The sequence below is a fragment of the Apus apus genome, chromosome 5, assembly GCF_020740795.1.
Source record: "Apus apus isolate bApuApu2 chromosome 5, bApuApu2.pri.cur, whole genome shotgun sequence".
In the NCBI taxonomy this organism is placed as follows: Eukaryota; Metazoa; Chordata; class Aves; order Apodiformes; family Apodidae; genus Apus; species Apus apus.
Window position 1 is genome coordinate 16,023,427 of NC_067286.1, and position 27,541 is coordinate 16,050,967.

Here is a 27,541-nt window from a genome sequence, read left to right on the forward strand (position 1 = left end):
ACTTCTGGTTATTTTTAAAATAGAGAGGCAGGTATTTTCAGAAAGGTAATGTTCAATAGGGGTTTGTTTGGAGGTTTTCAGTGTGTTTTGGATTTTTATTAGCTAGCAGCATTTTTTTAGAGGTAGGAAGTCTCCAAGCCAGGTTAAAAAAAATGCAGATATAGTCCAAGAGGGTGCCCTCAAATGTTCATTGTTTGGTGCCTCTGGAAACAATATCCACTGCATCTGGGGAATTAATGGAACTTTTGGGCAATTAAAAATAATTAATTTTGGTTTGGCTCTTTCACATGCTTTTGTTTATTCAGTCTCTCAAAATAAACTAACTTTGTTGCACTTTTGATTCTAGGTGAAATAGACAACCAAATGTGCAACTGAATTCATCAGTTCAGAGTTCCTCTTTTACACAATTAATCAGCTGCAAAGACAGTGAATGCACAGGGGCTCAGAGAAGAATGGGCTCAGGCACACACAGATACACCATAGTCACCAACTGAAAGAGACAGCAACTGTGGATCAACCCACTGAAGACTGGCAGCTGAAGTGGACTCTTAGGTTTGCAGCTACAAATTGCAAATAACTAAGAGCACATCATACTTATAGGGAAAAGGGAAAAAAAACCCTCCAAGCCCACAGAGCAGTATAGTGCAAGAGCCTGTGCATCTGCAGAATGCCACACGTATTTATTCCTCCCAGGTGCCTTGATGGCACTCTTTAACAATCCAGTTCAGATGAGCACACATCAGAGGAACAACCCATCCTATCATCATGTGCTGCTGTTCACACACAAGTTCTTCCTAATGTCATTTAAATACACAACATGGAAACTCTTGACGCAAATGGCCTTTGTTTCTTCTGCAGAAGATTTGTAACATTAACTCATTAACCATAAATATTTAAAGTGCAGCTAATAACATTGTTTCCCTTAGACCACTACACTACTGTTATTAAGGTGACGCTTCCAAACCTGTGTTTTATCTGAATGGCTTTTTATCAGCGGTTCCCAAATAAGGCAAGGAAGTAAGTCCAACACGTTCAAGGTCACTGTTTGCATGTCAGATTGCATTGATGGTTATAACTGTTGCAGTTTTCCACCCTGAGAGGGCAGGAAACTAAAGGTCTTCTGGGTAATCAAATGCACATGTAGAAACAATAAAATACACCCATTAAAAAAAAATAGTGCCAAGCTTATTAATACAGTTTGCTTTGCCAGAAATGGTAACTAGCTGTAGGTGTTCTTAGACACCCTTTGCCTGATTTATTTTGTTAAAGAACTACAGAGATCAAAACAATCAATGCCCCTAGAAGTTACAACAGTAAAAAGCAGGAAAAGGACATCTGAAACCTTCAATGTGTGACCGTTGCCTACATGCACTGCATTCCATCCTCATTCCTAAAATATTGTGTTTAATGCAATGCAAGATGGATAATGAAGGCTACTAATTGTCATTTCTGCACAACAGTTGTTATGAACAGGGTATTCTGAACAACAGATATGGCAAGCCAAGCAGAAGAAGTCAGAATGTTTTTGAAGAACTTATCCATTTCTCATGTAGCTGCTTTTCCAGTCCACCATCCCATTGTTGCTGTAACTTGAAAAAACACATAAAATATGATAAATTCTTTGCATCCACAGAGGACAATAAGGAAGCACAGGGACTCCAGTGAACTAGACATCCTACAAGCACACCAAGACTAAAAAGATACTGTCTCCTCTGAGGAACTCTGAGAGTCTAAGCAAAAAAATACAACTGAAAAAACCAGGCAGGGGACTGAAAAATGCCACCACAATATTTACTAGGGACTGGTGAGATTTCTACATGTCATCAAGTCTAGGCATCACAAGATGAAAGGCACAACAAGGGACTTGAACAATAAGTAGATGTGGGGAGAATGCATTCAACATCTCGCTTCTTTCAAGAAGCTACCAGGAAATCTATTTTCTGTGATCTCCCTTCAAAAATGTTCCAAATATGTCTTAGAAAACTAGAAAAAAAAAAATTCTATAGCTTTTAGTCTTTCTGGAGAAGTACTGTTTTTGTTGTCCATTAGCTGAAAGATACAAGAATTTATCTTGAATGCATACTCAAAGTTCTTCAAAGAGAGGAACACAAGTGTGTACAACTTAGCTAAGGATGATTTTAACTTCATTCATGCTGTTGAACAATTTGCCTTTGAATTTTCAATCATTAGTATAAATTTATCTTGAGGTTAAATGGACAGTATTAAAGAAAAGTTTCTCATTCCAAATCAGGGTTTTAAATAATCATTAAGTACTAATGAATTTATCTTTTTTCTGCTTTGAGAAGTCTTAAGCTTCTATTGTTTTATAATTTCAGTCTAATGAAACAATTTGGGAAGATTTGAGTTCTTAATGCTTTATTTTCAAGCCTCCTTTTACAAGTGCACTTGTTTGATTTATAAAGGCAAAAGCTGACAAGTGCTTGAACTGACCATATTTGTTCTTGGAGGCCTGATCGTGAAACACAGGCTGCTAGCACTTCTGCTCACTTTCCCCTTTCTTTTCCAAAGTATCCTCTGCCAAATGAAAAATAGAAACTGAAAATAACAACAAAACATAGGTCATATATAATTTAGTTTTACTGGCCCTGTTTTTATGTTACTTTAGAGAAACAAACAAAAAATAAATACAAACCCACTTTCCAACATTCTGAGTCAGTTTTCACCACCAGCAAGATTGTCTTTACAGGGTATTTAATATGGTGTTTTAGTTCCAAGTACCTGAAGAAGACATAACCATAGCTTTTCACCCTAGATTTTTTGAATGTTTTCTTCCTCCCTCCAACTTTATCAACTTAATTATTGTAAACCCTGAAACTAGACTTAAACATAGCTTAAACATTCCCATCATCCCAAACAAATGGGAAAAATAAATTAAGCCTGAAAATCATGCAACATCTTAACTGTCAAAATTTAAATCACTAGTGACTTGAGTCCCAGTGCAGCCTGGCAAGAAAAATCAATATGTGGTAATATCAGAACATTTTTAATATTTAGTATACACACTAGATAAGTCATTAATAATTCTAACATGCGGGTACTTTCCTGTATCAGCTGCAACACTGAACACTGAATACAAATATGAGGTCTTTATGGGGTTGGCTTTTGAAATTTTGTTTTTTTCTTCAGTATTTTGCATTTGTTTGCTTTTAAATTATTCAGTATGGGCTTCTTCCAAACTCATAAGCACACAGATCTCTTTAATTGCTAGCAGAACAGTGCTATCCATGCCACAATGAAAACAGCACCCACAGTTCATAGAAGTAAATTGCCAATCTCTTCATTACACACCTCTAGATACAAAAGTACATCTTCCTGTAGCAAAAGAAATTACTTAAAGTTCAGTTGTTATCACCATCTGAAGCTTCGCTGATCCAACAGCATAGCAGAAACTGAACAGCCTGGCACCACAAAGGACTCAGGCTTGAGAAATACGCATTTCTGGATCTGAGCTTTGCTTCAGTTGATATGTTCTCAAGAAAAATATCTCTGAGCTAACAGTACATATACATATTGAGTTCCAAAATAATTTTTAGTTTTACTCAAATAAAGCACATTGTTTTCTTCTGTTTCTGGGCATCTTCTTTCAAAGCAAAGGACAGGTTCATACAGGGACTAAAACACTGTTTACATACATGAGGAATTGATGATAGCACTTACTACCAGTGGTTAGAAGTTCATACACTGATGGGTGATTTAGTCAGAGGCCCTGTAACTGCAATACAGCACTGCAATAACCCATGAGTGAGAACTACAGTTCTCATTAAAGTAGCTCAAGAACTCAGAATAAAGATGTCTCTGGCATTTAAGGTGCAACAACGCAGATAGCAAAGTATATTTTAGCTTAGGGTGCTTTCAAATGTGTGTAACAGGAGAGAAGGGAAGATGGTTATCAACCTTATTGAGAGTTTCACTGTAGTTAGCTAAAAGGTGCAAGTATATGCAAATATATTTCTGAGGTAGCACAGAAATTTACTGTTCTAAATTTAAGCTGAGTTAAGGAAACACTACATCAGCCAGCAAGAAGTTAGCCACATGCATACCCATGCTGGCTTGTAAGTACACAATACAGTCACTCTACAGCAGTATTACAGCAGTACATACACAGCTCAATACCCAATCACCACCAAATAAACCAACAGTCACTGTACTATAGTGGCACATGTTCTAAAGAGGAGGATTAAGAGAATGTATATGCAAAAATTAATTATAGGTTCCTGGATTCTTTAAGTTTAACTTCAGTGGAATATTTTTCTTGGAGGAGGGTTTTGTTTGACTTTTGGAGCCTCTTATTTACTGAAACTTTGGACTTACCAAAAAGATGGTTCCTGGCAGCTGCCTGAAAACCACATAGTAGTAGTGGATTCATAAAAGCCTTTGTCACACACCTGAAATCACAGCTTTTGAATGGCTTGAGAGCTAGAGGATTATAAAAGAATGCGGATAGCAGTCTTCAGGTGTGGTAGCTCCATTCAGCAAACACCGAAGAGGCTTTCTAAGCTTTTACACCCCTTGCTCAGCCACACACTGGAAGAGGCTTTCTATGCTGTGGAAACACATCTCGAGATGGTAAAGGAACAGAGATAAACAAGTACCCCACAGTGTGTTACTGCATATATCTGGCCAACAATGTTTGAGAGAGTTTGAAGTGCTCTTCAAATAGAGATATCTACACTTAACAATCTTCCTGTTGGGTTAACTTTGCCATCACACCAAAATTATCTAGCTCCACTGCTTTAGCTGGTATTGCACAAACCTCTGCCCCTTGTTCACTCTTCATTTCTCCTCTGCTTTTTATCTCATTTTTCCTAAGATATGTACCATACAATCAAATAGTAAACATGCCTTTGGCAGGCCCACATGGAAGACATACAGGTCAAGAAGCTGGAAAACAAATGAGAGTGCATCTCAGAGGATAAAGTATGTTTGAGTACTTTCTGAATGAACACTTATACAGTGGTGTTTTATTACTTTTTAATACTCAATATTTCAAATCTTGTATCACACTGACATCAGGAAGAGGGTCAACTACAGGGGAGAACTAAAACTGAAATACAAGTTACCACAAAAAAAAAAGTCCCTGAAAGCAGAACAGATTGTCATGCATAATTCCTTGGCAGAACTCAGAAACTGAGTTATTCATCGGCCTGGAACCTCCATCCTGATGGTTGGGCTGCAGGGCTCCACATTCTGGAAGGTACAGGCTTCAGCTCACTAGGCTGGCTCCAGACAAGGTCCCTTTCAAAAACATCTGCCACTAACTGTCTTCTGGTTGCTTACAGTACCTTTCATTCCATGCACTGCACTCTGTTTTGAACAGGATGGGTCCCAACCTTAGAGAAGATAGCTGTACTTGAGGCTAGCAAAAAAAGAGCAATTATTGTGAAGGCTGTCCCATGCTCACTTCATCAGCATAGCCCCTATTATTTATTGTTTGTATTGCCCTAGCAACCTCTACCACAAAGCAACGTGGTTTGGTGGCAAACACTGACAAACAGAGGAGAAGAGAGGAGAGAAGAGAGGAAAAGAAAACGCAACTTGATGGTAAAGTTGTTTTAAAAGATCAGCATGTTCAAAACAGATTACAGAATCTTTCATTTTAGCACAGGCCTGAGAATGTGAAGACTTGGTGCCTTTCAAAAGATGCCTACATTCTGCCAATTAATCTTTAGAATCTTCTGCAGAGCTCATGTTCCTTAACTCACAGCAAGTCTCCTGGCTAACAAAATAGGGTATGTAGATGCACTTGTATCACATATTGGATTAAGGAGAGATTTTCCAGTTGACAGTGCATGTAATAAGCATTAAATTTTGGACTTCAGAATTTATTTCAACTCCAGAGCTTACAAGCAGTTCAGAAAGCACTTGGTTGTTAATCTGCTGACACTACAGAATTGCTGTACTGGTTATTTTATGGTAATTACATAGCAGAGACCTGGTGTCTTTATTAAAAAGCCACTCCTGTCTCAGGAGTAACAGGAACTGCTTGCTCCAAACAAGAATGCAAATCTATTCCCTGGCTTGAATTGTGAATGCTAAGAAAGAATCCGCTCAAAGGGTAAATACTTTTCAGAAAAATAAAAGCTAACAAATACAAGGAAACACTAAAAGGAAATTGAAGATGAGAAATGAGAAAATACACACCTCCTATCCGTTTAAGCAAAGGCAGCAGCATAGCAATGCTGCCAGTGTACTCTGAGCTAACAGACTTGAACTGGTGACCACTTGAAAACCAAGTGATTCCACTTCCTGCTTCTGTTAATCACACACAGGTAGCCACCCTGCAATATCTTGGCTATGTATTATTCCAGTAGGAGTATTCCTCTCCAAAAGCTAACTGAAGAGACATCAATAATTCAGCATTTCATAAGCCAAGGCAATTTCAGCTATAAAACTCCTCATGAAGGACAGGAAAAAAAAACAAACCACAAACCCAAGCACAACCACTAAGATCCTGGCAACTGGCAGTGACAAGGAAAAGCAGTTTCCTTCCATTTGAAGTGTAGACAGTATAACTGTAAGTAAACAACTGCTTTACTTTCTCACTGCTGCTTTTTCTAATCTAATACACAACTGTTCTCCCAAGAGTTGAAAGAAGTTGAGACACATACACACAAAAATAGGAGAAACAAAAATGCTGAAGGAAAAAGAAGAATTTCATATTAAGACTGAGATACATACAAAGAAAGGAAATAGAGAAATTATGTTTGTATGCTACCTCAAATACCATACATTAAACCAGCACATCAACAAGCATACACATTTGTAGGAGAGGTAATGGCATCTGTTCTCTACATGTACACGTGGCATCAAAATACAGATGCCCTTCTTATCACCTCTTTTAGATGCCAACAGGACTGTTCTATGCATCATCTTCCCCTTCCCAAATTCCTTTGCATATCTTTTGGCAACAAGTTGCAAACAGATTTCTCAACAACCAGCTGCTTTGACCATCTCAACAAAAAGGACGTAGCACTAAATGCAAACAGCCAGACTCACACTTTATTCTTCCTGGTATAATCTCACTTTTTTCAAAGCTGCTACAAGAAATGAATGAACATAGCTCTCATTTCAAGTCAGCAAGAGACATTCCAACACAACTTCCCTACCCATGTGTGAAAATCCCACCTACATAGCACACTCACTACTCTGAGACACAGCTGCTATTTAAGGGACAGAGCTGGGATCAGAAAAGTGGCTACCAATGCAGCTACTCCTGATTAAGTAACTGCTGTCAATCTACTCCTTGGCAACTGTCATAAGACACACATTTTTTTTTCATATCAGTTTCTAGTTTGAGAGTTGCAGTTCCAGACTAATTTTCAAAGTGAAATCCAAGGGGTTTGAAAATAGCTCAGATGCACTTTCAATTGCATTTAAAATGCTTGCCTGCTGTTTCAAAAACCTTCAGATCTATCAGTTTCTATTGATCCAGTTGCAACCTCGTGGAATTTGTACCTGCTCAAACCCAGCAAGCTGAATTAAAAAAGAAAAAAAGTAAAGATACTTCTCACAGGTAACCATCTAAGAATATTGATGCAACTATTGAAAGTTACTTTATCTCTGGCCCAGTTCCCTAAAGGTGGCATGAATTTTGGTTTTAAGGTTGTGGCATGAATATAGGACCATTCAGCTTTGAAGTTTCTGTTTTTGCATAAATGCAATGTTTAAAAATACAATCTAAAAATATTAGGTAAGACAGAACTTCATTTCAGCAGCAATGCAAAGTAATTACAATATTGCAGCATCTCTTTTTTTCCCTAGTTAACTATGTTTAGCTAGGAAAGAAGGTCAAAAGAACTGTCTAAAATTCAACATCTTAACTTTGCACTGTGCATCTTCAGTCTATCTTAAGATTCCAATTTGCACTACTTTACCTGTTGAATTCAGTCGTTCTACTTGAGTTCTTCCTAAAACCAAAGTATTCCCATTTAATTTAATTTACATTCAGCAGACTATTGCTTGCCAGAAGTATCTAACACACAGTGTAAAACACAGTTGCTAATACTAGATGACGTTAAACAAACAGCAGCTCCCTACTGCCCAAGAAGCCTGTGTTCTTCAAGGCTTCTTTTCAAGTCTAACAGTAAGACTGGAATTGCCAGACACTAAAGAGTTTTATGACTTTGCTTTTTATTCATTTCTAGGCTAATAGGAGATAAGTACATTTGTGCACTTGGCTGGTGTTTGCCCATGATCAAGACTGTTGACTGGGGTTTTATTGCTGTGAAATATGCCAACAGCACCCCAAGGACAGTCTGGGACATTCCAGCACTTGTCAGAGAGGTGCCAGTTTCCCCCTAAATCAAACACCACTGTGATTTCACAAAACAACAGCAGTGCTGATAACACCTTTAGACTCTGATGCCAGGGGAGAGAGCAGTCAGATTGTTATTCACTACAGGTAGAACAAACAGTCTACAACTTCACTTTAACCTGCGCATCAGAGAGGAAGAAGGATCAAACCTTATCTATGATACAGTTGCTAGTCACTCTGTGATGCCACTGCATTAATATATCCTGGGATACTAAAGCAAAGTGCTTTAAAGTACTAGTGCAATTTCAAGGCAGAGTAATCTCAGAAGTACAGAATGGCTACCTACATCTATTGTCACTTCACCTTACAGCCATGAATATTCCCTCAATACTAGATGCTGTGAAGACATCCATGGCATGAAGATCCCTGCCCTAGACGATTATGCTACAGTACACGGCAGTGATGTACACCTATTTAGGTGTAGTCACCACTTCTCTCAGGCCCAGGGCCAGCTTTGGTCCCAACACCAGCTAGAATCATTAGTGCCTGCCTATGCTAATAAGCCCGGCCTCTCAGAGGTTTGGCTAGTGCAGGCACAACCCTACACTGCTGTGGCTGTTAAGCTTTTGAGCCAGAACCAATTCACACCCTGCCAGTTGGCACAAGTGTAGGGTTTGTGTTCCCTCTGCCTTCACATTTAACAGTGACCACATTCACAATCCAGTTTGAGCTAGCAGTCACGGTTCAATTATACTCTACATTTAGGTCTAGGAGAGCAGCAAAGACAATTTTTTTTAAACCACCTGGACTAGGATCAAACTTCTTAGAGGTATGAAGTGAATAGAAAGCTACAGCAAGTAAACCTAATTCCTTCATTCTGGTCCATGAGGTGTTCACAGAGATAGTCTCTTCCTCTCCATTTCTGTAAACAAAGTGATACCAAGTAACCAGTAAAGCTGACTGGAACTCCTGCAAGGAAGAAAATTTACAGGCATTCCTTGTTCCATCGTGGCTAGGCTATTTTTCTCCATTTCATTCCATGTATTCAAACTTATTTCAGCTTATTAACATAAAGAAGTCACATGTACACTTCAGGAACGAAAGTGGATGTTGTCGGGCTTTCCCATGACTATTTATCTTCCTTGCACTGCAACACTTCCTCTACCAGTATCTTGTAACAAAAACTTCATTCTTCTGCATGTTTATCATAAAATAAATGGAAGAACTAGGAAAAGTGAAGAAACTACTTTTACCACTATGGCCTCTCCTACCTATATAGGAAAACCACTTATTCAAAACAGAGGTCAGGTACGAAACACCTTTTAAAAGACATGCACTATTATAATAGTTTTATTTGACAGAGTAGGGACTAATCTCAGTGTTGCAGCCAAATTTTATTCTGGTTAATCATTTGCTGCCTATGGGGCACTTAACTCCAATTGGATGTAAATTCTGTCTTCAGTTCCTGGCCTAAACTCGCACAATTTTCCCATGGCTGTGATACTTCACAGGCACAGGTGGTTAAAATTCAGCAGAATGCCAAGTCTTTACCATACAACCCATGGTTTGAACATTTGGGAGGGATGGAAGGGGGAGGAGCAGGCAAAACGAGGCACCATATAAAAAGAGACAATGACAAGAATTCTGATTAACAAGCAAAGAGAGCAACTGCAATTCCAAAGAACACACAGCACTTCATTTTAGCAACCAGTTGGAAATATCATCAGGTTGCATTTGTTCTGACGGGCTGAGGAAACCAAAGATGCACTTGGCTGTCATTTTCCTAACATTGCAAGACTTTTGGATCAAACTCCCTATTACTGAGTTTTGCATCATTAAGTAAACAATTTTAAATGAAGCTGTATTGATCTTTTTTTCCCTTTAAACAGATGGCAATTGAAAGGAGAAGCTCATGTTTCAAGAAATATCCTTTTTAACAGAGGAGATAGAATAGATTAAACCAAACAGGAAGCATGACTAAATAATAGTTTAAATACTTCAGATCAGTTGAACTACCATCAAACAAGGTAAAACTTGAGTTTAATTTTATGTCCCCATTTGTAGAAAAAGGCAGAAAGATGGCCTCAATTGCCATTATAATGATTTTTGCAAAGTGCTTGGTAACACTCGGAGAGTTGTGTACACATATAAACACTCAACCTGGAGCATTACGTAGCTTATTGCAAATCAGAGGTTTACCTGACAAAGAACCAGAACAAAAAAAACAACAAAACATTGTTTCTTGATTCAGATGTGGCAACAGGCTTCTTTTTCTTTTATTATCTGGATGATATTTTTGCCTTCGTATCCCTAAATTTTCTTTTGAGAAAATTATCAATTCTGTGCAGGTAAACACTAGTTAAAAACATCTATCAGGTTTTGGTGTGGGGAGGAGAACAAGGCCTTCTTGCTCCAGCTACAGAATGCATCATGTCTGCAGGCTCTCATCCTGCTGGAGGACTTCAACCACCCAAACATGTGTTGGAACAGTAGCTGTAGGCAATCCAGGAGATTCCTGGAGTGTACTGATAACTTCTTAACCAGGTAACAGACAACCCAACCAGAGGCGATGCAATACTGGACCTGGTGGTCACCAGCACAAGTGAGCTAATTGGGGATGTCAAGATTGGAGGCAGGCTGAGCTGCACTGACCATGCACTGAAGGAATTTGCAGTCCTAAGGGATAGGGGTCAGGCAAAGAGTAAAGTCAAGACCGTGAACACTAGGAAAGCAAATATCCAACTCCTGAAGAAGTTAATCAATAGGATGCCCTGGAAAACTGCCCACAGGGACAAGGGAGCAGAAGAGAGCTGGAAGATCATGGAACATGATCCTCCATAGAAGCTACGCTGAGACACATGGAGGACCGAGAGGTGATTCAAAATAACCAGGATGGTTTCACCAAGGGTAATTCTTGCCTGACCAACCTGGTGGACTTCTATGATAGAGTGACAACATCAGAGGTCAAGGGAAGAGCTATGGATGTCATCTATCTGGACTTCTGTAAGGCCTTAGACATGGTTCCCCACATCCTTCTCTCTAAATTAGAGAGATAGGGCTTTGATGGGCTGGCTGCCCAGTGGATAAGGAATTGGTTGGATAGCTGCATAGAGAGAGTAGTGGTCAACTGCTCCATGTCCATACGGAGTTTGGTGACAAGTGGTGTCCCTCAGGGTTCCATACTAGGATTAGTAGTGTTTAGTACCTTCATCAGTGCCATAGATAGTGGGATCAAGTGCACCATCAGCAAGTTTGCAGATGATACTAAGCTGAGCAGTGTGACTGACATGCCTGAAGGATGGGATGGAATCCCATTAAGAGGGACATGGACAAGCTCAAGAAATGGGCCCATGTGAACTTCATGAAGCTGAACAAGGCCAAGTGCAAGGTCCTCTACCTGGGTTGGGGCAGTCCTCAGTATTAATATAGGCTGAGGGACAAAGGGATTGAAAGCAGCCATGAGGAGAAGGACTTGGGAGTACTGGTCAATGAAAGGCTGGACATAAGCCAACTGTGTGCGCTCACAGCTCAGAAAGCCAACCATATCCTCGGCTGCATCAAAAGAAGCATAACCAGCAGATCAAGGCAGTTTATTCTACCTCAGTACTCTGCTCTGGTGAGATCCCACCTGGAGTACTGCATCTAGCTCTGGAGTCCTTGGCACAAGAAAGACATGGAGCAAGTCCAGAAGACAGCCACAAGAATTATCAGAGGGCTGGAACACCTCTCATCTGAAGACAGGCTGAGACAGTTGGGGTTGTTCAGCCTGGAGAAGAGAAGGCTCCAGGGAGGCCTTAATGTGCCATTTCAATACTTAAAGGGGGCCCATAAGACAGATGATAGAATCACAGAACAGTTTGAGTTGGAAGGGACTTTAAAGATGGTCTAGTTCCAAACCCCCCATGTGGGCAGGGACACCTCCCACTAGATCAGGTTGCTCAGGGCCCCATCCAACCTGGCCTTGAACACTTCCAGGCATGGGGCATCCACAACTTCCCTGGGCAACCTGTGCCAGTGTCTCACCACCCTCACAATAAAGAATTTCCTCCTAATGTCTAACCTAAACCTGAAACTTTCTAGCAGGGCCTGCAGTGACAGGACCAGAGGTAGTGCTTTTAAACTGGAAGAGGGGAGACTTATAATAGATATTAGGAAGAAATTTTTTACAATGAGGGTGATGAAACACTGGCATAGGCTGCCCAGTGAGGTGGTAGATGCCTCATCACTGGAAACATTCAGGGCTAGGCTGGATGGGGCTCTGAGCTACCTGATTTGGCTGAAGACATCCCTGCTCACTGCAGGGGGTTGAACTAGATTACCTGAAAATGTCCCTTCCAACCCAAACCATTCTATGATCCTATGAATAACAAAGTTAAAATGCAATTAATATTTTTACTTTTGTGTCGTTTTTTTTTGTTGTTGTTCTTTGTTGTTTTTTTAATGAGAACAAAAAATTATTTCAACAAATACTTTAAACGTGCATTTGTATAATTTTTTTTGCCCCAAAAAATTTATACAGAAAGGAAAGGTTACTAAATTGTAATCAGAGCTCATAGAAATACATCCATTACATGTACAATCCACCCACTGTAAATATTCAGGCACCCCACCACAAGCTAAGTAACATTGTAGCTTTGACATATTTGGCAAGTGAGCCCACGTGGTATTCCCTCTACCCAGGACACAATTATATCTGATGAAAGGTTTATCTTTCCTTTCAACTCCCTATCAACTACAGAATTCAGTGCAAACATATTCATGTAGGAAAGTGAGAAAGAAAGTGGTCTCAGTGGAATTTCAGCATCTCTGAAGTCTTCAGCTGACAGTAGATAAGAGTATTACCCATTGTTAGATATGGTTCTTCATAAAAGCTTTCAACTAGCAACTCCCACATACTGAGCCCCAGTTGTAGGCAAAACTCAAGAGTTCTTCAGACCAACAATAACAGGAGAACTGCTCAGTAAAGTACCACACAAGCTAATCATCAGTGCAACAGTTCAGAACTTGATAAAGGTATGGACACTGCTCCAAGTCACTGTTTGACATGTCACAAAAAAGGGAGACATTAAGGTAATGAGGTATGTTGGTGCTGAAGTCTGGTGAATTTTGACAACAGAAGGATACTTCATTTCTGCAGGCTTGTGAAAGATCTTAACATACTGCATTAACTGAGAGCCCACTCTCTGGCCTCTTTCAGCTTCAGACAAATGACCTTGATTACTGAGAAGGCCTGACTTTATCTGCCATGACGCATCATACAAGTGCTTTCCACCATGTATCTATGGCAACCAGGCAGCACCTGGTTAAAGCAACTCCTGCACATTGATATATCTGAGCTGGTTATGGATGGGCCACCAGCGAGTCAACGGTCACTGTCAATTAACCCTAGTGACTGAGGAGACAGGCCAATTTTTTCACCAGTTCACCTATTACAACACAACTCCAGATGTTGGGTAACCTGCCTTGCTGATGATCCCACTAACTAGCTGAATTTCAGGGACACAATGGCTACTGAAATACCTTAGAGATAGCTCAAGGACTAACAGAAAGGCTAAAAGAGCCTCATAAAAATAGTCACATGGCATCAGGATACAAAAGTATTGCTCATAACATAATCTGCTGGTAAAATGATACTCAAAGGCTGAGAGACACAGAATGCCCTTCATACGCATTTTCAAGGGCACAGCTATCACCCTTCACTTCTGGATGAGATCATTCAGCTCTATTAAGTTCTAGATGGGTTGACACCTCCTTTCATGCTGAAATTAGAAAGTTCTTGCAACAAAACCCATCAACCCTGAGATACAGGAGAATCTATTCAACAGCATGCTCAGTTGTGAGCGTCTCTCCTACAAAAAGGGGTACCAGAAAAGGGGTAGGAGTAACACAAATTAAACACATATATATGTATATATTAGCACTCCAGAGAATTACAGAAATTTAGCAATTTATTTCTGATAACTCTGTCCAAGATCTTAGCATCTGATACTTGCTATCAAGGATAATAAACTAGCCTATTCTTGAAAAGCTGGGAAATTATTTTGAGGTGAAAAAACAAAACAGGAGAGAACAATGCAGACCCAACTTCATGGATGCTACCAGGTGGCAGAAAACTAACAACCAAGATGCTCTCAAAAATTCCCTATAGTGAGACCAAGGTATAGATCTACTTCTCACAAAGTACCCAAAACGTGCAAGGTATTTGCTTCAGCAACAATGTTGTCCCTGCTAAGGATTCTGATGACAAGAGAGTTAACAGAAAGAGACATTTCCTTTGAAACCCTGATACAACTGTGATTTCTCTTAGCTACATGAGAATAACCAACAACCCACCCACCACAATCCGCTAGATTTCCATCAGCTGCTCACTGTTAAATCAGCCTGTGACATAATTCAGATATGGTGGACTCAAATAACAATGTACAATATTTCATCCCAAAGATTTTCACCAGTTTCAACAGCAAGAAAGAACTACCTGGAAAAGAGTAGTTCCTGTTACCACAGCAGCCACATATTGAAGTTTAAAAAATTTATTCCATCTTTCTACAAGTGTATTGGAAGTAATAACAGAAAAAGCACCTAAAGAGCACATATCCTTTGTATCCAGGCAGCTATATCCCCCAGAGGTAAAGAAATGTGGCCATTTCAGGTAGCACAAAGGCCAGAAGACTACCTGCAGAGGTGCCATCAACAGCAGAGAAGAAGGCATGCTTAACAAACCTGTTCTCAAAAAACTCATAGCAGGTTTTGGATTGAAGTAACATGAGAGGAGCAAAGACACTTGAGGGGAAGAAACAGAAAGGCTGGACAGAGAGAGAACACCAGCTCCTCCACCTTACATACACATGCCAAATGCAGGACAACTCAAGTGCTGCAAGGTTAAGAACTGGCCCAGCTCCCATGATCAGCATATATGCCTTTCAGTGTGAATGCAGAATCCTGGATACCTGTCCCACAGCAGGATCAATCACACCTAAATGAACACAGATAAATGTATTTTCTTGTTTGCCAGTGCCTTCCAGTGAGGAGATTATACAGCCCTTCCAGGCAATGCAGTTCATTGCTCCACTATCCATACAGTGAGACAGGAGAAATTCAAAGTATGTTTAAAAACAAATCCTTTTACTCTATCACAGTCTGAAACTAAATTGACAGATTATTGGGTTTTGACAAATCCATGTTGACTGCTAACATACGTTGTATAAACTAACAGACTAATTTCCTTCAAGTGCTAAGTAATAGCTTGATTACCTGCTAGGCAGTTTCCAGCAGAATCCCTCAAGACAATAATCACATGGCACTTTGCATACATTATTTCAATAATGACTGACATAGACCATATGCAGGCTTCCTAAAGTGAACACTGCTCGTTTGAAAAGTGTTTGATATAAAACTTTCCTCAGAAAAAGAACACCACATCAGCAGAGGCTAAAAGTTAGTATAAAAACATGCCTGAATGTTATCTACGCTACTTTATATAAGAGATACAAGCTAGTGTCCCTATTCTCTTTTAGATACTATACACTGAAAATTTCTAGAGATTATGCTCTTCTCACAGTACATCACATCTTCACACAGTCTGCTCAAAACTTTACAGTGAGACTTGAAGAATGCATAACGTTTCAGATTAAAGCCACACAAAAAAACTGTTGCAGAGTTGAGGAATAATATCAATGTTTGACAGTCAGAATGCAAGAAGCAATTCATGTGCCCAAGAAGGGCTAGGATTAACACAGCACTGCTACAGCCTTGCATTTGCTGCAAAACCTGCAGAATCCAAAGGCCTTGTTTTCTGCCTTAACATTCTTTTAGCATTTTTCTCATTTTTATGGTTCAAATACAAAGTTGTCCAAATAAGATCATGACATAACAACAATAATAGTTATGAAGAGCTCTCTTGAATTAATAGAGCTACAAAGGCATCCAACTACTATGACCATGTAAGACAAAAATCAGATGCCTCTGCCTGTCATACTTTATATACTGTTGACACAGGCTGCTCAGACTGTTCAGCAGCAAGATGCTGGATGATGTGCTGAAATAGAAAACATCAAGTGAGCAGGGTTATTTTGGGTGAAGTGCTCAGATAATCCATTATCAATACTTTCTAGGTCAGGGATAAGTTAACAGCATACAACTACACAAAGTTTACTCACACTATGGATAAAGCAATACACATTTATTTACTGTCAGGTTTTACTGCATTTCACTGTCTTCTAAGACAGGAGTGAATAACAAACAAATCAAATAATCTCAACTAGATCTACATAGGAAGTATATTAAAAAAAAAAAAAAGCAGCACTATTTGCAAAAGTTTGTAAAGGACAGATAAAGCCTCTGTTCTACAGAATACAAACACCGCTGATTCTTAACACAATCAGCACAGGGCGTTCTCTTTTTTTAAGCCACAGGATGGCAGATCTTTCCTCTTGTCTCTGCCGCCTATCTTCATTGCCCTACACAGATAATTGGGCAGAGGCATTTAGCATGAGATTAGCACAGCAGCAACTATTTCCTGCATCCATTCTCCTTTGCTCTACTTGTCAACATCCTTACAGGAGATGAGGCACCTCCAGATCGTAGTTGGACTGGGGTGCCCTCAAGGGTTATTGTGAAAAAGAAGCGTCCAGCTAATTCCAGGCCGTTTTCAGCCGACAAACAGTTTTGCTGAGAAGGGGATAGCTGCTGCAGAAACAAACATATCCTTTGAAAGTAATTCCTTACTTCGCAGAAGGAAGTTACTTTTACTATGAAGAGTGGAGCCTTTGTTGTACGAGCATTGAGCAAGGGTTCTGTAATCTTTACCTCCAGTGCCATGCTTCTGCTATTAAACCTAGTGCCTTCGGAGAGAATCCAGGGAAGTAACCTGACAGTTGACTTACATTCTGTTCCCAAAATGCAACCCAATTTTCTACCCTATCCCACCCATACAAAACTATGTAATATTAACCTTGTTAAAAAAACAAAAATTGTTACAAATTGAAAGCAGTTAAATATATCCCCAAGACTTCACAGAGTACATTTGCAGAAGAGACTAGCAACTTCTGAGCACTGGAGTCATAGATATCCAAGCTAGAACAATCTTCTGCCAGTTCAAGACTGCTGCGTGACAGTAAGCAGCTTATTGCAAACAGCATGACCACTTCTGGTCTAGAGGGGGACAAGTCTATGTGTTCTTTTCCAGTTTAGAACACATGCAAGTAGAAAAGGACAGAGGGAGGACCATTAATTTTCAGAAATCTACAGTGAAACTGCTAGTGAGATAGTGAAAAACCTGAGTATACCAGTTACATAATGTAACAGATTTACTACAGACAACAGCCATGTGTACAAAGTAAAAGTTCATACACAATTAACACCGTAAGAGGCTCAGTCTTTCAGAAAAAAAACCTTACTTTGAATAAAAATGTTAACTGCGCGCTTACACATCCTGTGAAAAATGACTGTCAGGTAATTTTAGTTGTAATTTTGAAGATGTGTATAAAAGTTTCTGTCTTTAGTAGATGCTCTCACTGGAAAGCAGGTACCTATTCATATAGTGAAGTTAAACATTGATCTTTCTTGCAGAAGCAAAAGAGAATTATTATTATTATTGTAAAAGTAGATGCATTCTCTATGTAAGTTTTTCATTATGAGTCAGAGTAAAGCTAACAGATGATAAACAAGAGCACAACTTGTTAGGATAAACAAAGATAAGTATTTGATACTATTCCAATACCTTAGTTCACTAATAACAGTACATATCTCATCTGAAGTAAGCACTAGTGAAGTTACATAACAAAGCACTTGCTTTTACAAGATCCCCAGCAGAAAAAGGCACACAAAAGGGACTTTATACTTAGGAGTAAAATCTTCCAGTTTTCTATGTAAAATCTTCCAGTTTTCTATGTAAAATACGACAAAATTGTATTATCAAATGATATAAGAAGTCCATCAATATTAGCTAAAGATGTGTGAGAAATTTAATATGAAATTCAAACATCACGATCAGTATTTCCAGAAGCAGAAGGAAATGGAAAGGATGCAGAAACCCTACGCTAGGTCTGTTTTGGCTTTGGTTAACATTTTTCATAAAATACTAAAACATGACATTGATTGTGAAGAACGTACGAGAAAAACTAAATAGACCTACTTGAGAAACATTGCTAGGAAAAGCTAAAGGCCACCTAATGACTTGCAGTATAATTTCCTATTTTGATTAGTTTATAGCTTTCAAAAGAATAAACTTCAAAGGCTGCAGCTTAGAGCTCAATTTATGCCTTGCATGAGATTCCACACACAGGCAATTTCTCCTCTTAAACTCAAAAATTATTCAGCCAGTTTCGAGAAAATTTGTGTCCATTAACACACATATCACTGGCAGTTCTGACACTAAAGCACTTGAGAGTAAAATCTTCCTTTTGTCATAGTGGTTATCCTAAGGTTTAAGAAATAATTGCCTTCCCTTTGTGCCTATTTTTATTGTAATTTTTCCAGGTTCTAAGTTTTCTGTTGTAAAGTCTGGACGTTAAGGAAGGAAGCACTTAAGAAATGTGGGACAGCACTTTAAAAAACCCGAACTAAGCCCTTGCACTGTACTTACACACTTATCCAAGCCCTGCTTTGCACTTTATTCAATTTCTTACAGCTCCTTGAGCACACAAAACAGCTGTTACTTTCCCCATGAAGTGGGCAAAAGAGGAAGATGAACATCCATGTGTTTTCAAAAACTGATCATGCCAGACAAGGGAAAAGTTCACACCAAGCACCTCCTCAGTGTTCCACGTGAGCATGACCTCGTGGTCAAAGAAAACTACTTGAGATTTACAGCAGTTTTAGAATTTTCTATTTAAAAAAAAATCACTACTAAAAAAAAAAATGTTACATTTGATTACTAAAGCATTGAACACTCCCTTTGTCATTAAATATACATATATACACATATATATCTTACTGGCAGGAGGTAAAATATTGTAGCTACTACCATAGTGGAAGCTTACAAATACACGTGCTCCCTCATTATCATTACCAGTATTATAATGGTTCTCACTGACCATTATGCCAGATGAAGCATGACTGTATGAGAAGAGCCAGTACCTTACCAAAAAGCTCACTAATCTACACATCCTTCTTCTGTAACTTAGCCTACCCACCAGGCTTATTTGCAACTGGCAACTTTCCAATGCATTTGGACTGTTGGACCTCCTGGCAGTAGGCAGAAAACACCTTGCCCCCAACAAGACACTATTTTCCATCTGAAACTGAAAGAATAAGTGTTCACAGCTTTTGTGTTCAATCACTAATACACATGAAACAATCTATTAACACACAAAATTAATGAGGTACTGCCAAGTTTAAAGTCAGCAAAGCACTGTGCCTGTGCATAGTTCCCCACAGCATATGTGGGCACTGTTGTTTGTAATACATCCAGTACTCAGGCATTTGGAGCCCAGCCTAATTAGTTCACTGCAATTGAATATCAACTCTAGCCTTGATTCAGCTGCACTGAAGGTTTTGAGGGAGGCCCATCTACACAGACTTGCACGTTTTTTTTCCTGACACTTGAAGAGCCAGGACAAGGAAGTGTGCCAGAATTGCCCAACCAACCATTTGACAGATACACAGAAATGTGAATACTGCACTTACTGGATTTCTTAAGATCATTCATGTGCAACTTTTCAAGGTAGAATAATTCTTTTCCTGGAGGAAAGTAAACACCAAAGAAGGGCTCGAAATTTTATAGTGGAAGGATGATAGGAAAAGAGAACGAGCCCACCCCCAGAAAAGCCTGCCCAAATCTAATAAATTTTTAACTTCTGTGCATATTCCACAGAGTTGTTTCTCCACCACACACAACTCGTCTCCACTCAACATTAGTGCTCAGAAGTTTACAGTCTTCTGCTTCCATCAGTTACTCAAAACCCTAAACATCAGTACAATTACAAAGTCTTTTTTGTCCCCACAGAACTCCCTCCCCTCACACAGCTTCTGTGACTGCAGCCCACAGGCCAAGATGATACTCAAGTTTTTATCAAGTAGCCAGCCATATCATGGTATGCAATTCAGAATAGAAATTAAACTTATGTAATGATTGATAGAGATATAGTGTGCCTTCAAAATGCATTTTTATTAAAAGATATCTAGCTTTTCACCTTCCTTCGCCTTTAACTATCAATATACGCTTCCATGATGACTTCCATGCAGCAATCATTAAATGCTAAAAGTGATGCAAAGATGGTGGTTTAGTCAAAGTGACTTCCAGGCATTAACTATTAGTGGTTGACATTGAGAGCATGTGGCTTCCAATACTGCATTTCTTTCTGATGACAGTCAATTACTAAGTAAACTTGGATAATTATTTTTTTCCATTTTTAGTCAACTATGCAGTTATTAGTATCTGCATTTCTTATCCTGATAACTTCTACTGTCCCACTGGAAGATAAAAACTGGGACCCCTCCTGACCTGCAACTACACTGTCACTCCCGAGATCTTCCTGGCACAGACTTGGACTGGTTTCAGTCACAGGACAGCATGGCAGTCTTGAGCAAAAACGAAACTTCTGACGGGTTACAAATTGAGAAACAGGGCACTATGCAAGAGTGGAAAGCTGTATATTGGCCAACCTGAATATTGTCTCAATCACACAAGTCGCAAAGAAGCACCTTCATGCAATATTGTAGGTAAGGGGCTGCACTCTGGCATGCAGCAGGGAAGTAGGGAGCAGATAAACCTATAAGTCACTTCTCTACCTCATCTGTATCCAATATCTGCCAAGACTCAAAACGTCAATATCTGGCTGATGAGCAAACAGGGCTGACCCTGCAACAGCAACTCCTAAACATTAACGCATTGCCTTATGTGTACGATTAGCTACAATGATGGGACAAACAAATCTGGGAATATGTAAAGCTGGCTTTCCAGTCCCTTTTCTTCTCAGATAAAAGTATTACCAGGCATATTGCTAGATACACAGAGCTAGGTTGTAAAGATGTCCACTCCGCTGCAAATCCAAATGCTAGACTGCAGAAAGGGAAAAGAAAAAAACAAAAGCTCACCTTGTTTCCACTTCATTTTTCCTAATTGTCATCTTTGAGAATGTGTGACCTCAAAGATCTACATAAGCCACTGCACAGCTGTAACACTCCATGCTCTCAAAAACATTTAACGAAAAGTGGCAGATTCATATCACTACAATCACATTGAGCATGAAGGGATGAGAGTACCAGGTTCCAGTAACACAAATGAATACTAAATGCTGGTTGCCAGTAACAGGAGCTTACAGATAAAAGGCATATAGAAAGAAAAACAAACATTTGTTCACATCAGCCTCAGCATAACAAGCAAAATCTCTCTCTCAAACATGCCAAAATGAGGGTGCCAACTTGGCCTCACTAAACTACCTCAGTCTTGACAAGACAAAAAAAGCTAAACCTGGGTCTTCTTGCAGTTGCCTGCAGCAGAAAGAACGTGACTGTGATCTAATTATTTTTCTTACTTTTCACTTAGAAAAGCCATGCTTATTTTGGAGGATTTAAATCTCCTTTTAAAAATAGAAATAATAATCTGTAAGTCCAAGTTTAAGCCACAGAAATCTCATGTGCATGTCCAAAACATAGTACTTTGTATGTTTTGCCTCCTTTTTTTGCCACTCAGTTTACTTAGTCTAGAAGAAAAAGTCATGTGTGAGTACATGCAAGCTAATTATTCTAGGGGTCTTCTCAACAGTTTACACACCATGTAAGAACCAGTAGCTTTGCACTACATTTAGAAACATGACAAAAATGTTTTTTTTAGTTGGAGTTACACTTCTTCCTCACAGTATTGTATGTAAACAACATTATGTAAACACTGTATTGCCTTTAATAATTGAATACTGTAAGTTCTAATACACATGCAACTGGAATATTCTATCTACCCTTGCTTCTTATCTTTGCATGTGTACACGCGCAGCCACACTTTAAGAGTTTACCTGCTTCTAGAGACCTGTCTCTCAAATCTCAACCATCAGCCAGTCCAAACTTATGTAAACATCTTGGGATTCAAACAAACTCAATGACAATCATTGCCGATTAAGCCAAACCTATACAAAGGCAAAGTAAATTGAACCAGGTACACCAACGCAAAGATAAGATAGAAGCTGATTATCTTGCATGGCAACAAAGGAGAACTGCCATACCAGAACAGACCAATAGTCCATCGGTTTCCAAATTGCTCCCTCTGGTAACAGCCAACATTTCAAAGAATGTAGGGAGTCAACATGCAGCTCTTGTTGCCAGAAGTCATTGTTTGCCATACTGAGAATGAGAGAAATCACCAGAAAGCTCACAACATAACTTTCTTCAGACACTTTTTAAGATGTTTTATTCTAAACTACTTAAAGAAGGTGAGCAGCTCTTCTCTCACACACTTACATCTAAAATAATTTTTTTAAAATATCTGAAGACTTCACTTACTCTTTCAGTAATTTCCAACACTGGAACAGTCCCAGGATTCCAGCAGGCCACTACAAGGACAGAATATAAGCTTCTATTGTCCTTCTCTTCACAATCACAACCTAAAAACTTGATTCCATAAGGCCACAGAACATTTCACCTCTCAAAGGCACTACCCCAAGGTGCATTACTATGATAAGTGCGATAAGATGCCCTAGCTCTGAAGGTCATTGAGAACAGTGGCACTTAGTCTTTTCCTCACCACTGACAGCCACAGGTGGTTTGATGGTTCTAGCAGGACATTACCATACATGCAGCCATAGCACAGGACAAACTCTTGCTTGCAAAAGTTTCCAAGCACCCACCAGTTGTGTTTGCAGAAGGCACACATATAAGTCTTCAGCTACTGAATACAATTTACTTGCACCAGTAGAATTCAGTGTACATATACAATATACATCATATATTTAAATGAAATTTAATACAACATCAAACCAAGCCAGGTAGCTGAAATAAAAGGTTGTCATCTCCACTAATATTTTTAGGCAGCTTTTTTGAGTGGTAAATTTACAGCCAATTCCCCATTCCTTCTCACCATAGAGATTATTTCCACAGCCTATAAAAATCTAGTATAAATGCAGTACAATGATTCAGTTCTTGTTCTTCTCACTTGAGAGGTTTCTGCTCTTTTGTCTGAGCAAATGAAGACAAACCTCAGAAGAGACTTGTGCAGAATTCAACTGATTTAATCAGCGACTGTGATATCCAGTTATCCTGGACTATTAAAAACATCAGCAAGAGAGGAAAAAAAATAGACATTTTGCAACTTGGAAAACAGGTATTTCAGATGCCTTTTGAAAGAAAGTAAGTATTCAGAAGTAAACAGGTAATTTTCCTTATCAAGTACAGCAACCCTATATGGCTGTGCAAGATATCCAGATTCCATCCTTTAGATAAAAGGGTATACAAGTGGCACACCAAAACATACAATAATCTAAACAATATGAAAGAAACATACCAACACAGATTCTGTGGATTAAAGCTTGGTGTTTGACTTCCCTTTTCTAAACATTATAAAACTGAGAAAAATCAGTTGAGTATTAGTTCTTAGCTATTAGTATTCTAGATACCACCGGCTAAGACTCCTGAGCAGGAAAAGGGTGTGACAGGCAATCAGTAGATGTAGGTCTTATCGCATGATAAACAGTGTTTCAACAACCAGCCAGAGTTACAGGTCCAGAACAAGTTACATTCACTATTCCGGGAGTTGCTTCTAAATTTAATCATTTCAGCATGCAGTTAAGAACACAGCCACACACTTGGCACAATGTGGAACAGTGCAATAGATCCAAAATGAAGATGCCCTCAGTGCTGGTTGCTCCCATCTTTGGGCTAGATCTTAGCCAGGACTTCCTATTGAGCTTTGGTCTTTATGCCCTGATTTAATACCACTCCTGTTCCCTCTCCTTTCCCTCTCAACCTTTAAGACATGGACCAAGGCCACCCAAGCAGCTGAAAGCCCCCAGAATAAAGCAGGAGGTAACTACAAGAGGGAATCACAAAAAGATGGCAGACAAATTACATCAGTCTATCTAGGATCATTACAGCAGAAGAAATGATCAGGGTCCTTGCACATCACAAGGTAAAACCCAGCATAGCACTCTAGAAATGTCTGTATATATGCTGAATAGCCAAACAAAATAGCCAAGATACTTCCTCCCAAGTGAGAGAAGTGCACACATGCCAGGGGTGGAAAGTGTATTATAGCTCTGAGTCCTTCATAGCTCTGCAGCTTATCACTTGTGACCAAGTGCTGGCAAAAAGCTAGCAAACCACATGCAAAAATCAGATGCCATGCCTCCCTCAGAGCAGAAGCTGAGACACACCAACTTCTCTGGGTCAAACTGTCTGCCTTACCAGTTGAGTTTAGTAACTAACGTCTAATTCATAGCAACTATTAATCCACCCATACTAAGCATCTGACTGGCAGGGGCTGTACTACAAGACAGCAGCAGAAAGAAAGCATTCCTGGAAGTTGCTTTGGGAGCTCAGAAAGAAATAGAGTTGGGAGAGGTATGGACCAAAGATCAGTAACCTAAAACATTATTTATCAGGATCAAAAAAAAGCAGACTTATCTATCACAGAAATACAGAGAAGTTGTGATGGCTGAGGACAGCATACACTCAATTCCCTCTGCTGGTGGAAAGAGCAAGGCTACCTAAAAATACACACGGTACTTGCAGATTGCCCTGCAAGAAACACAGGGTGTTAGTACCTTCTTCTGTCTCTTAAAAATCCTAAGAGAAGGAATTTGTACAATGCTTACTAAGAGGCTTGAGAATATTTATGCCACTGTCATTCACCATGTCATCAGAAGAGCTCTTCTGGAAGGCAGAGAAACACTGGGGCTAAAGCTTACAACATGGGTGTGTATTGGTGGACAGACAAGCAATGGCTTCCCGTATGTATTATAACCCCTTTCCTAAAGTAGAATTACAAAATCTCAATTCTTGCACAAACAGAATTAATCCAGACTGCTAATGCCTGGAAAACAAACAAACAAACAAAAAATTAAATCATACGGGAATCTTAGGTAGATGTTACATAAAGGGACCTAACAGGTTGTTGTTTTTTTCCTAGGCCCACTGTTAGGGTGTAGAGAAGATTGGTTAAGATACTGCAAACAATTTACTGTCCCTTCTATACATAATTTGACATACCTGAAAAAGGTCAGAAATCTTAAAAGATGACTGCCTAAAACTCCTTTTCAGAGGGGAAAGAAAAAAAAAAAGGAATTCATATTTCCAAAAGTGTTTTACCAAGTTGTTCAACCACAACTATTAGATCATAATTTTGGTCATTAACTGTTTTGACATCTAATAGCATTATCATAAACCTAAGGAGAATGGACCCCACAATTATCTCAGCAGCTGCACACAGTCATCTCCCAATTAAATCCACTCAGATGACAGCTGTTTTCCCTCCACTAAAATAAAGGTGGTACCACTTACCCAACTACCTAAAAATTCCAGAATCCTCAAATGTGGAATAAAATCCCACAAACCTGATTGACTTAAAATCGTAATTCAATAATTAGATCATAAAACCTGATTTTTATCAAAGTCTTCTGTCTTAGGACTTTGACCACAAAATGTCTTTACCTCTAGCTGTTGTAATAAGGATGGGTACCTACATATTGTATATTTCTGTGTGCACATGCATTCAATAAACAGACATCACGATTCTGCCTGACCTTATTACCTACCTTTAAAATATGCAAATTGCTGAAGGGTCATGCAAGCTTTTGACAACATCTCTATAAAAAAGCATTTAGCACGGAGGCACTGGTTGAGATCCTTATGCACCACAAATGTACCACACGTGGCTCAGAGTGGATGCTGTGCTCCATAATGAATACTTTACCCAGAGAAGTTCTCAATTTGCCTGCAGCTTAGCGGCTTTAACATCCTCCAAACGTCATCGTTCTCCTTCCTCTCTAAAAATAACTGCAGTAGCATTCACACCTGATAGGACAAGGAGTTAGAGCAAGGGGCAATAAAGGCAAGGAAAAGGAGCATCGACTCTTTTCCTCCTCCAACAGGGCTGCAACACTGAGAACACACCTATTCAGTCAGAAATTGTGCAGTGAGCTGAAAAATCAGGAGTCACTGCTTTAAAAATTACTAATGAAAGGACAACACTGTCACCTACTTCATTTCCACGCTCAGAATTAAAAAGAAATGTCCACTCCCAGGGTAACTTTCTAAAGAACACCGCCTGGAGCCAGCTCCTGAACTGAAATACACCCATTTCTGTTTAAAATAAGGTAAAACTTTCCCCTGGGGTGCCTGTTTTTGTTTTGTCCCGCTTCACACCTGTGGAAAAAAACACCACCTGGGAACGCTGTGTCTGGAAGAGGCTCAAGCTTCGAGCACCGGGCAATCCGGAGAGCTCCGGGGCTGAGGGCTGCCCCGGGCGGGACGGGACGGGACGGGCCGGGAGGCAGCGGCCACCTCACGGCTCGGGCGGGCGGGCAGGGCAGCGGCAGAGCCCCGCGCAGCCACGGCTGCCCCGCCGCGGGCAGCCGCGCCGTGCGGCGGGCAGCGGGGCCGCCGCGGCTGCCAGGACAAGCTGCTGGAGCGGTAGCCCTGTGCGGGGCAGCTGGGCCCGGAGGGGCGTGGGGTGAGTACTCACACGGTGAAGTGATACACAAAGCACTTCCAGCCCGTGGGACGCTCCAAGAAGTTGTAGACCCTGCCCTGGACGCTGCTGCGGCTCAGCAGGGGCTTGCGAAGGCTGTAGATGGAGACGCGGGGGTCGAGGCTGACGGGGGGCCGCGGGCAGTCGGCATTCAGCACCACCACCTCGCCCCTCAGGCGCAGCGGCCGCTCCCGCTGCGGCTCCGGGCTGCAGCCCACCGGCGGCTGCCCGCCCTGCGCGGCGGAGAGCGGGGCGTAGTGCGCGTTGGGGCCGCTTTCGGCCAGCTCCAGCGCCGACGCCTTCTTGCTGAGCGTCACGCTGCCCTTCCTGGGCAGCGAGAGCCGGCCCAGGCTACGGCTCTTCGGCTCGCTCGGGGGGGAGCTGGAGGACATGGCTGCGGCGGTACCGGCACCGCGCTGCCCAGGAGAACTGCGGGGCGGCGGGCACCGGGCGCCCTCTCCCGCCGCCGGCCCGGCCCGGCCCCCGCGGGGGCGGATCCCGGCCGAGAAAGGTGAGGGGCAGTCGCGGCGGGGGCGGGCCCGGCCTGGCCCGCAGTCCCGGCACCGCCCGCCAAGGGGCGCTGCGCGGCGCGGCGGGGCCTGCGCCAGCTCCGCGGGGCCGCCGGGGCGTCGGTCCGGCCTCCTGCCCGGCGG

At 40.6% G+C, this 27,541-nt stretch overlaps 1 protein-coding gene across 1 annotated transcript in view; it reads right to left on the bottom strand.

Annotated features, from left to right (window-relative positions):
* Positions 1–27,280, bottom strand: part of KCNQ1 (potassium voltage-gated channel subfamily Q member 1) — a 360,287-nt gene extending 333,007 nt beyond the window's left edge. Inside the window, exon 1 of the mRNA XM_051620422.1 lies at positions 26,883–27,280. Within this exon, the coding sequence (XP_051476382.1) occupies positions 26,883–27,280 (398 nt within the window). The remainder of the gene's footprint in view (positions 1–26,882) is intronic.
* Between the last annotated feature and the right edge of the window lie 261 nt (positions 27,281–27,541).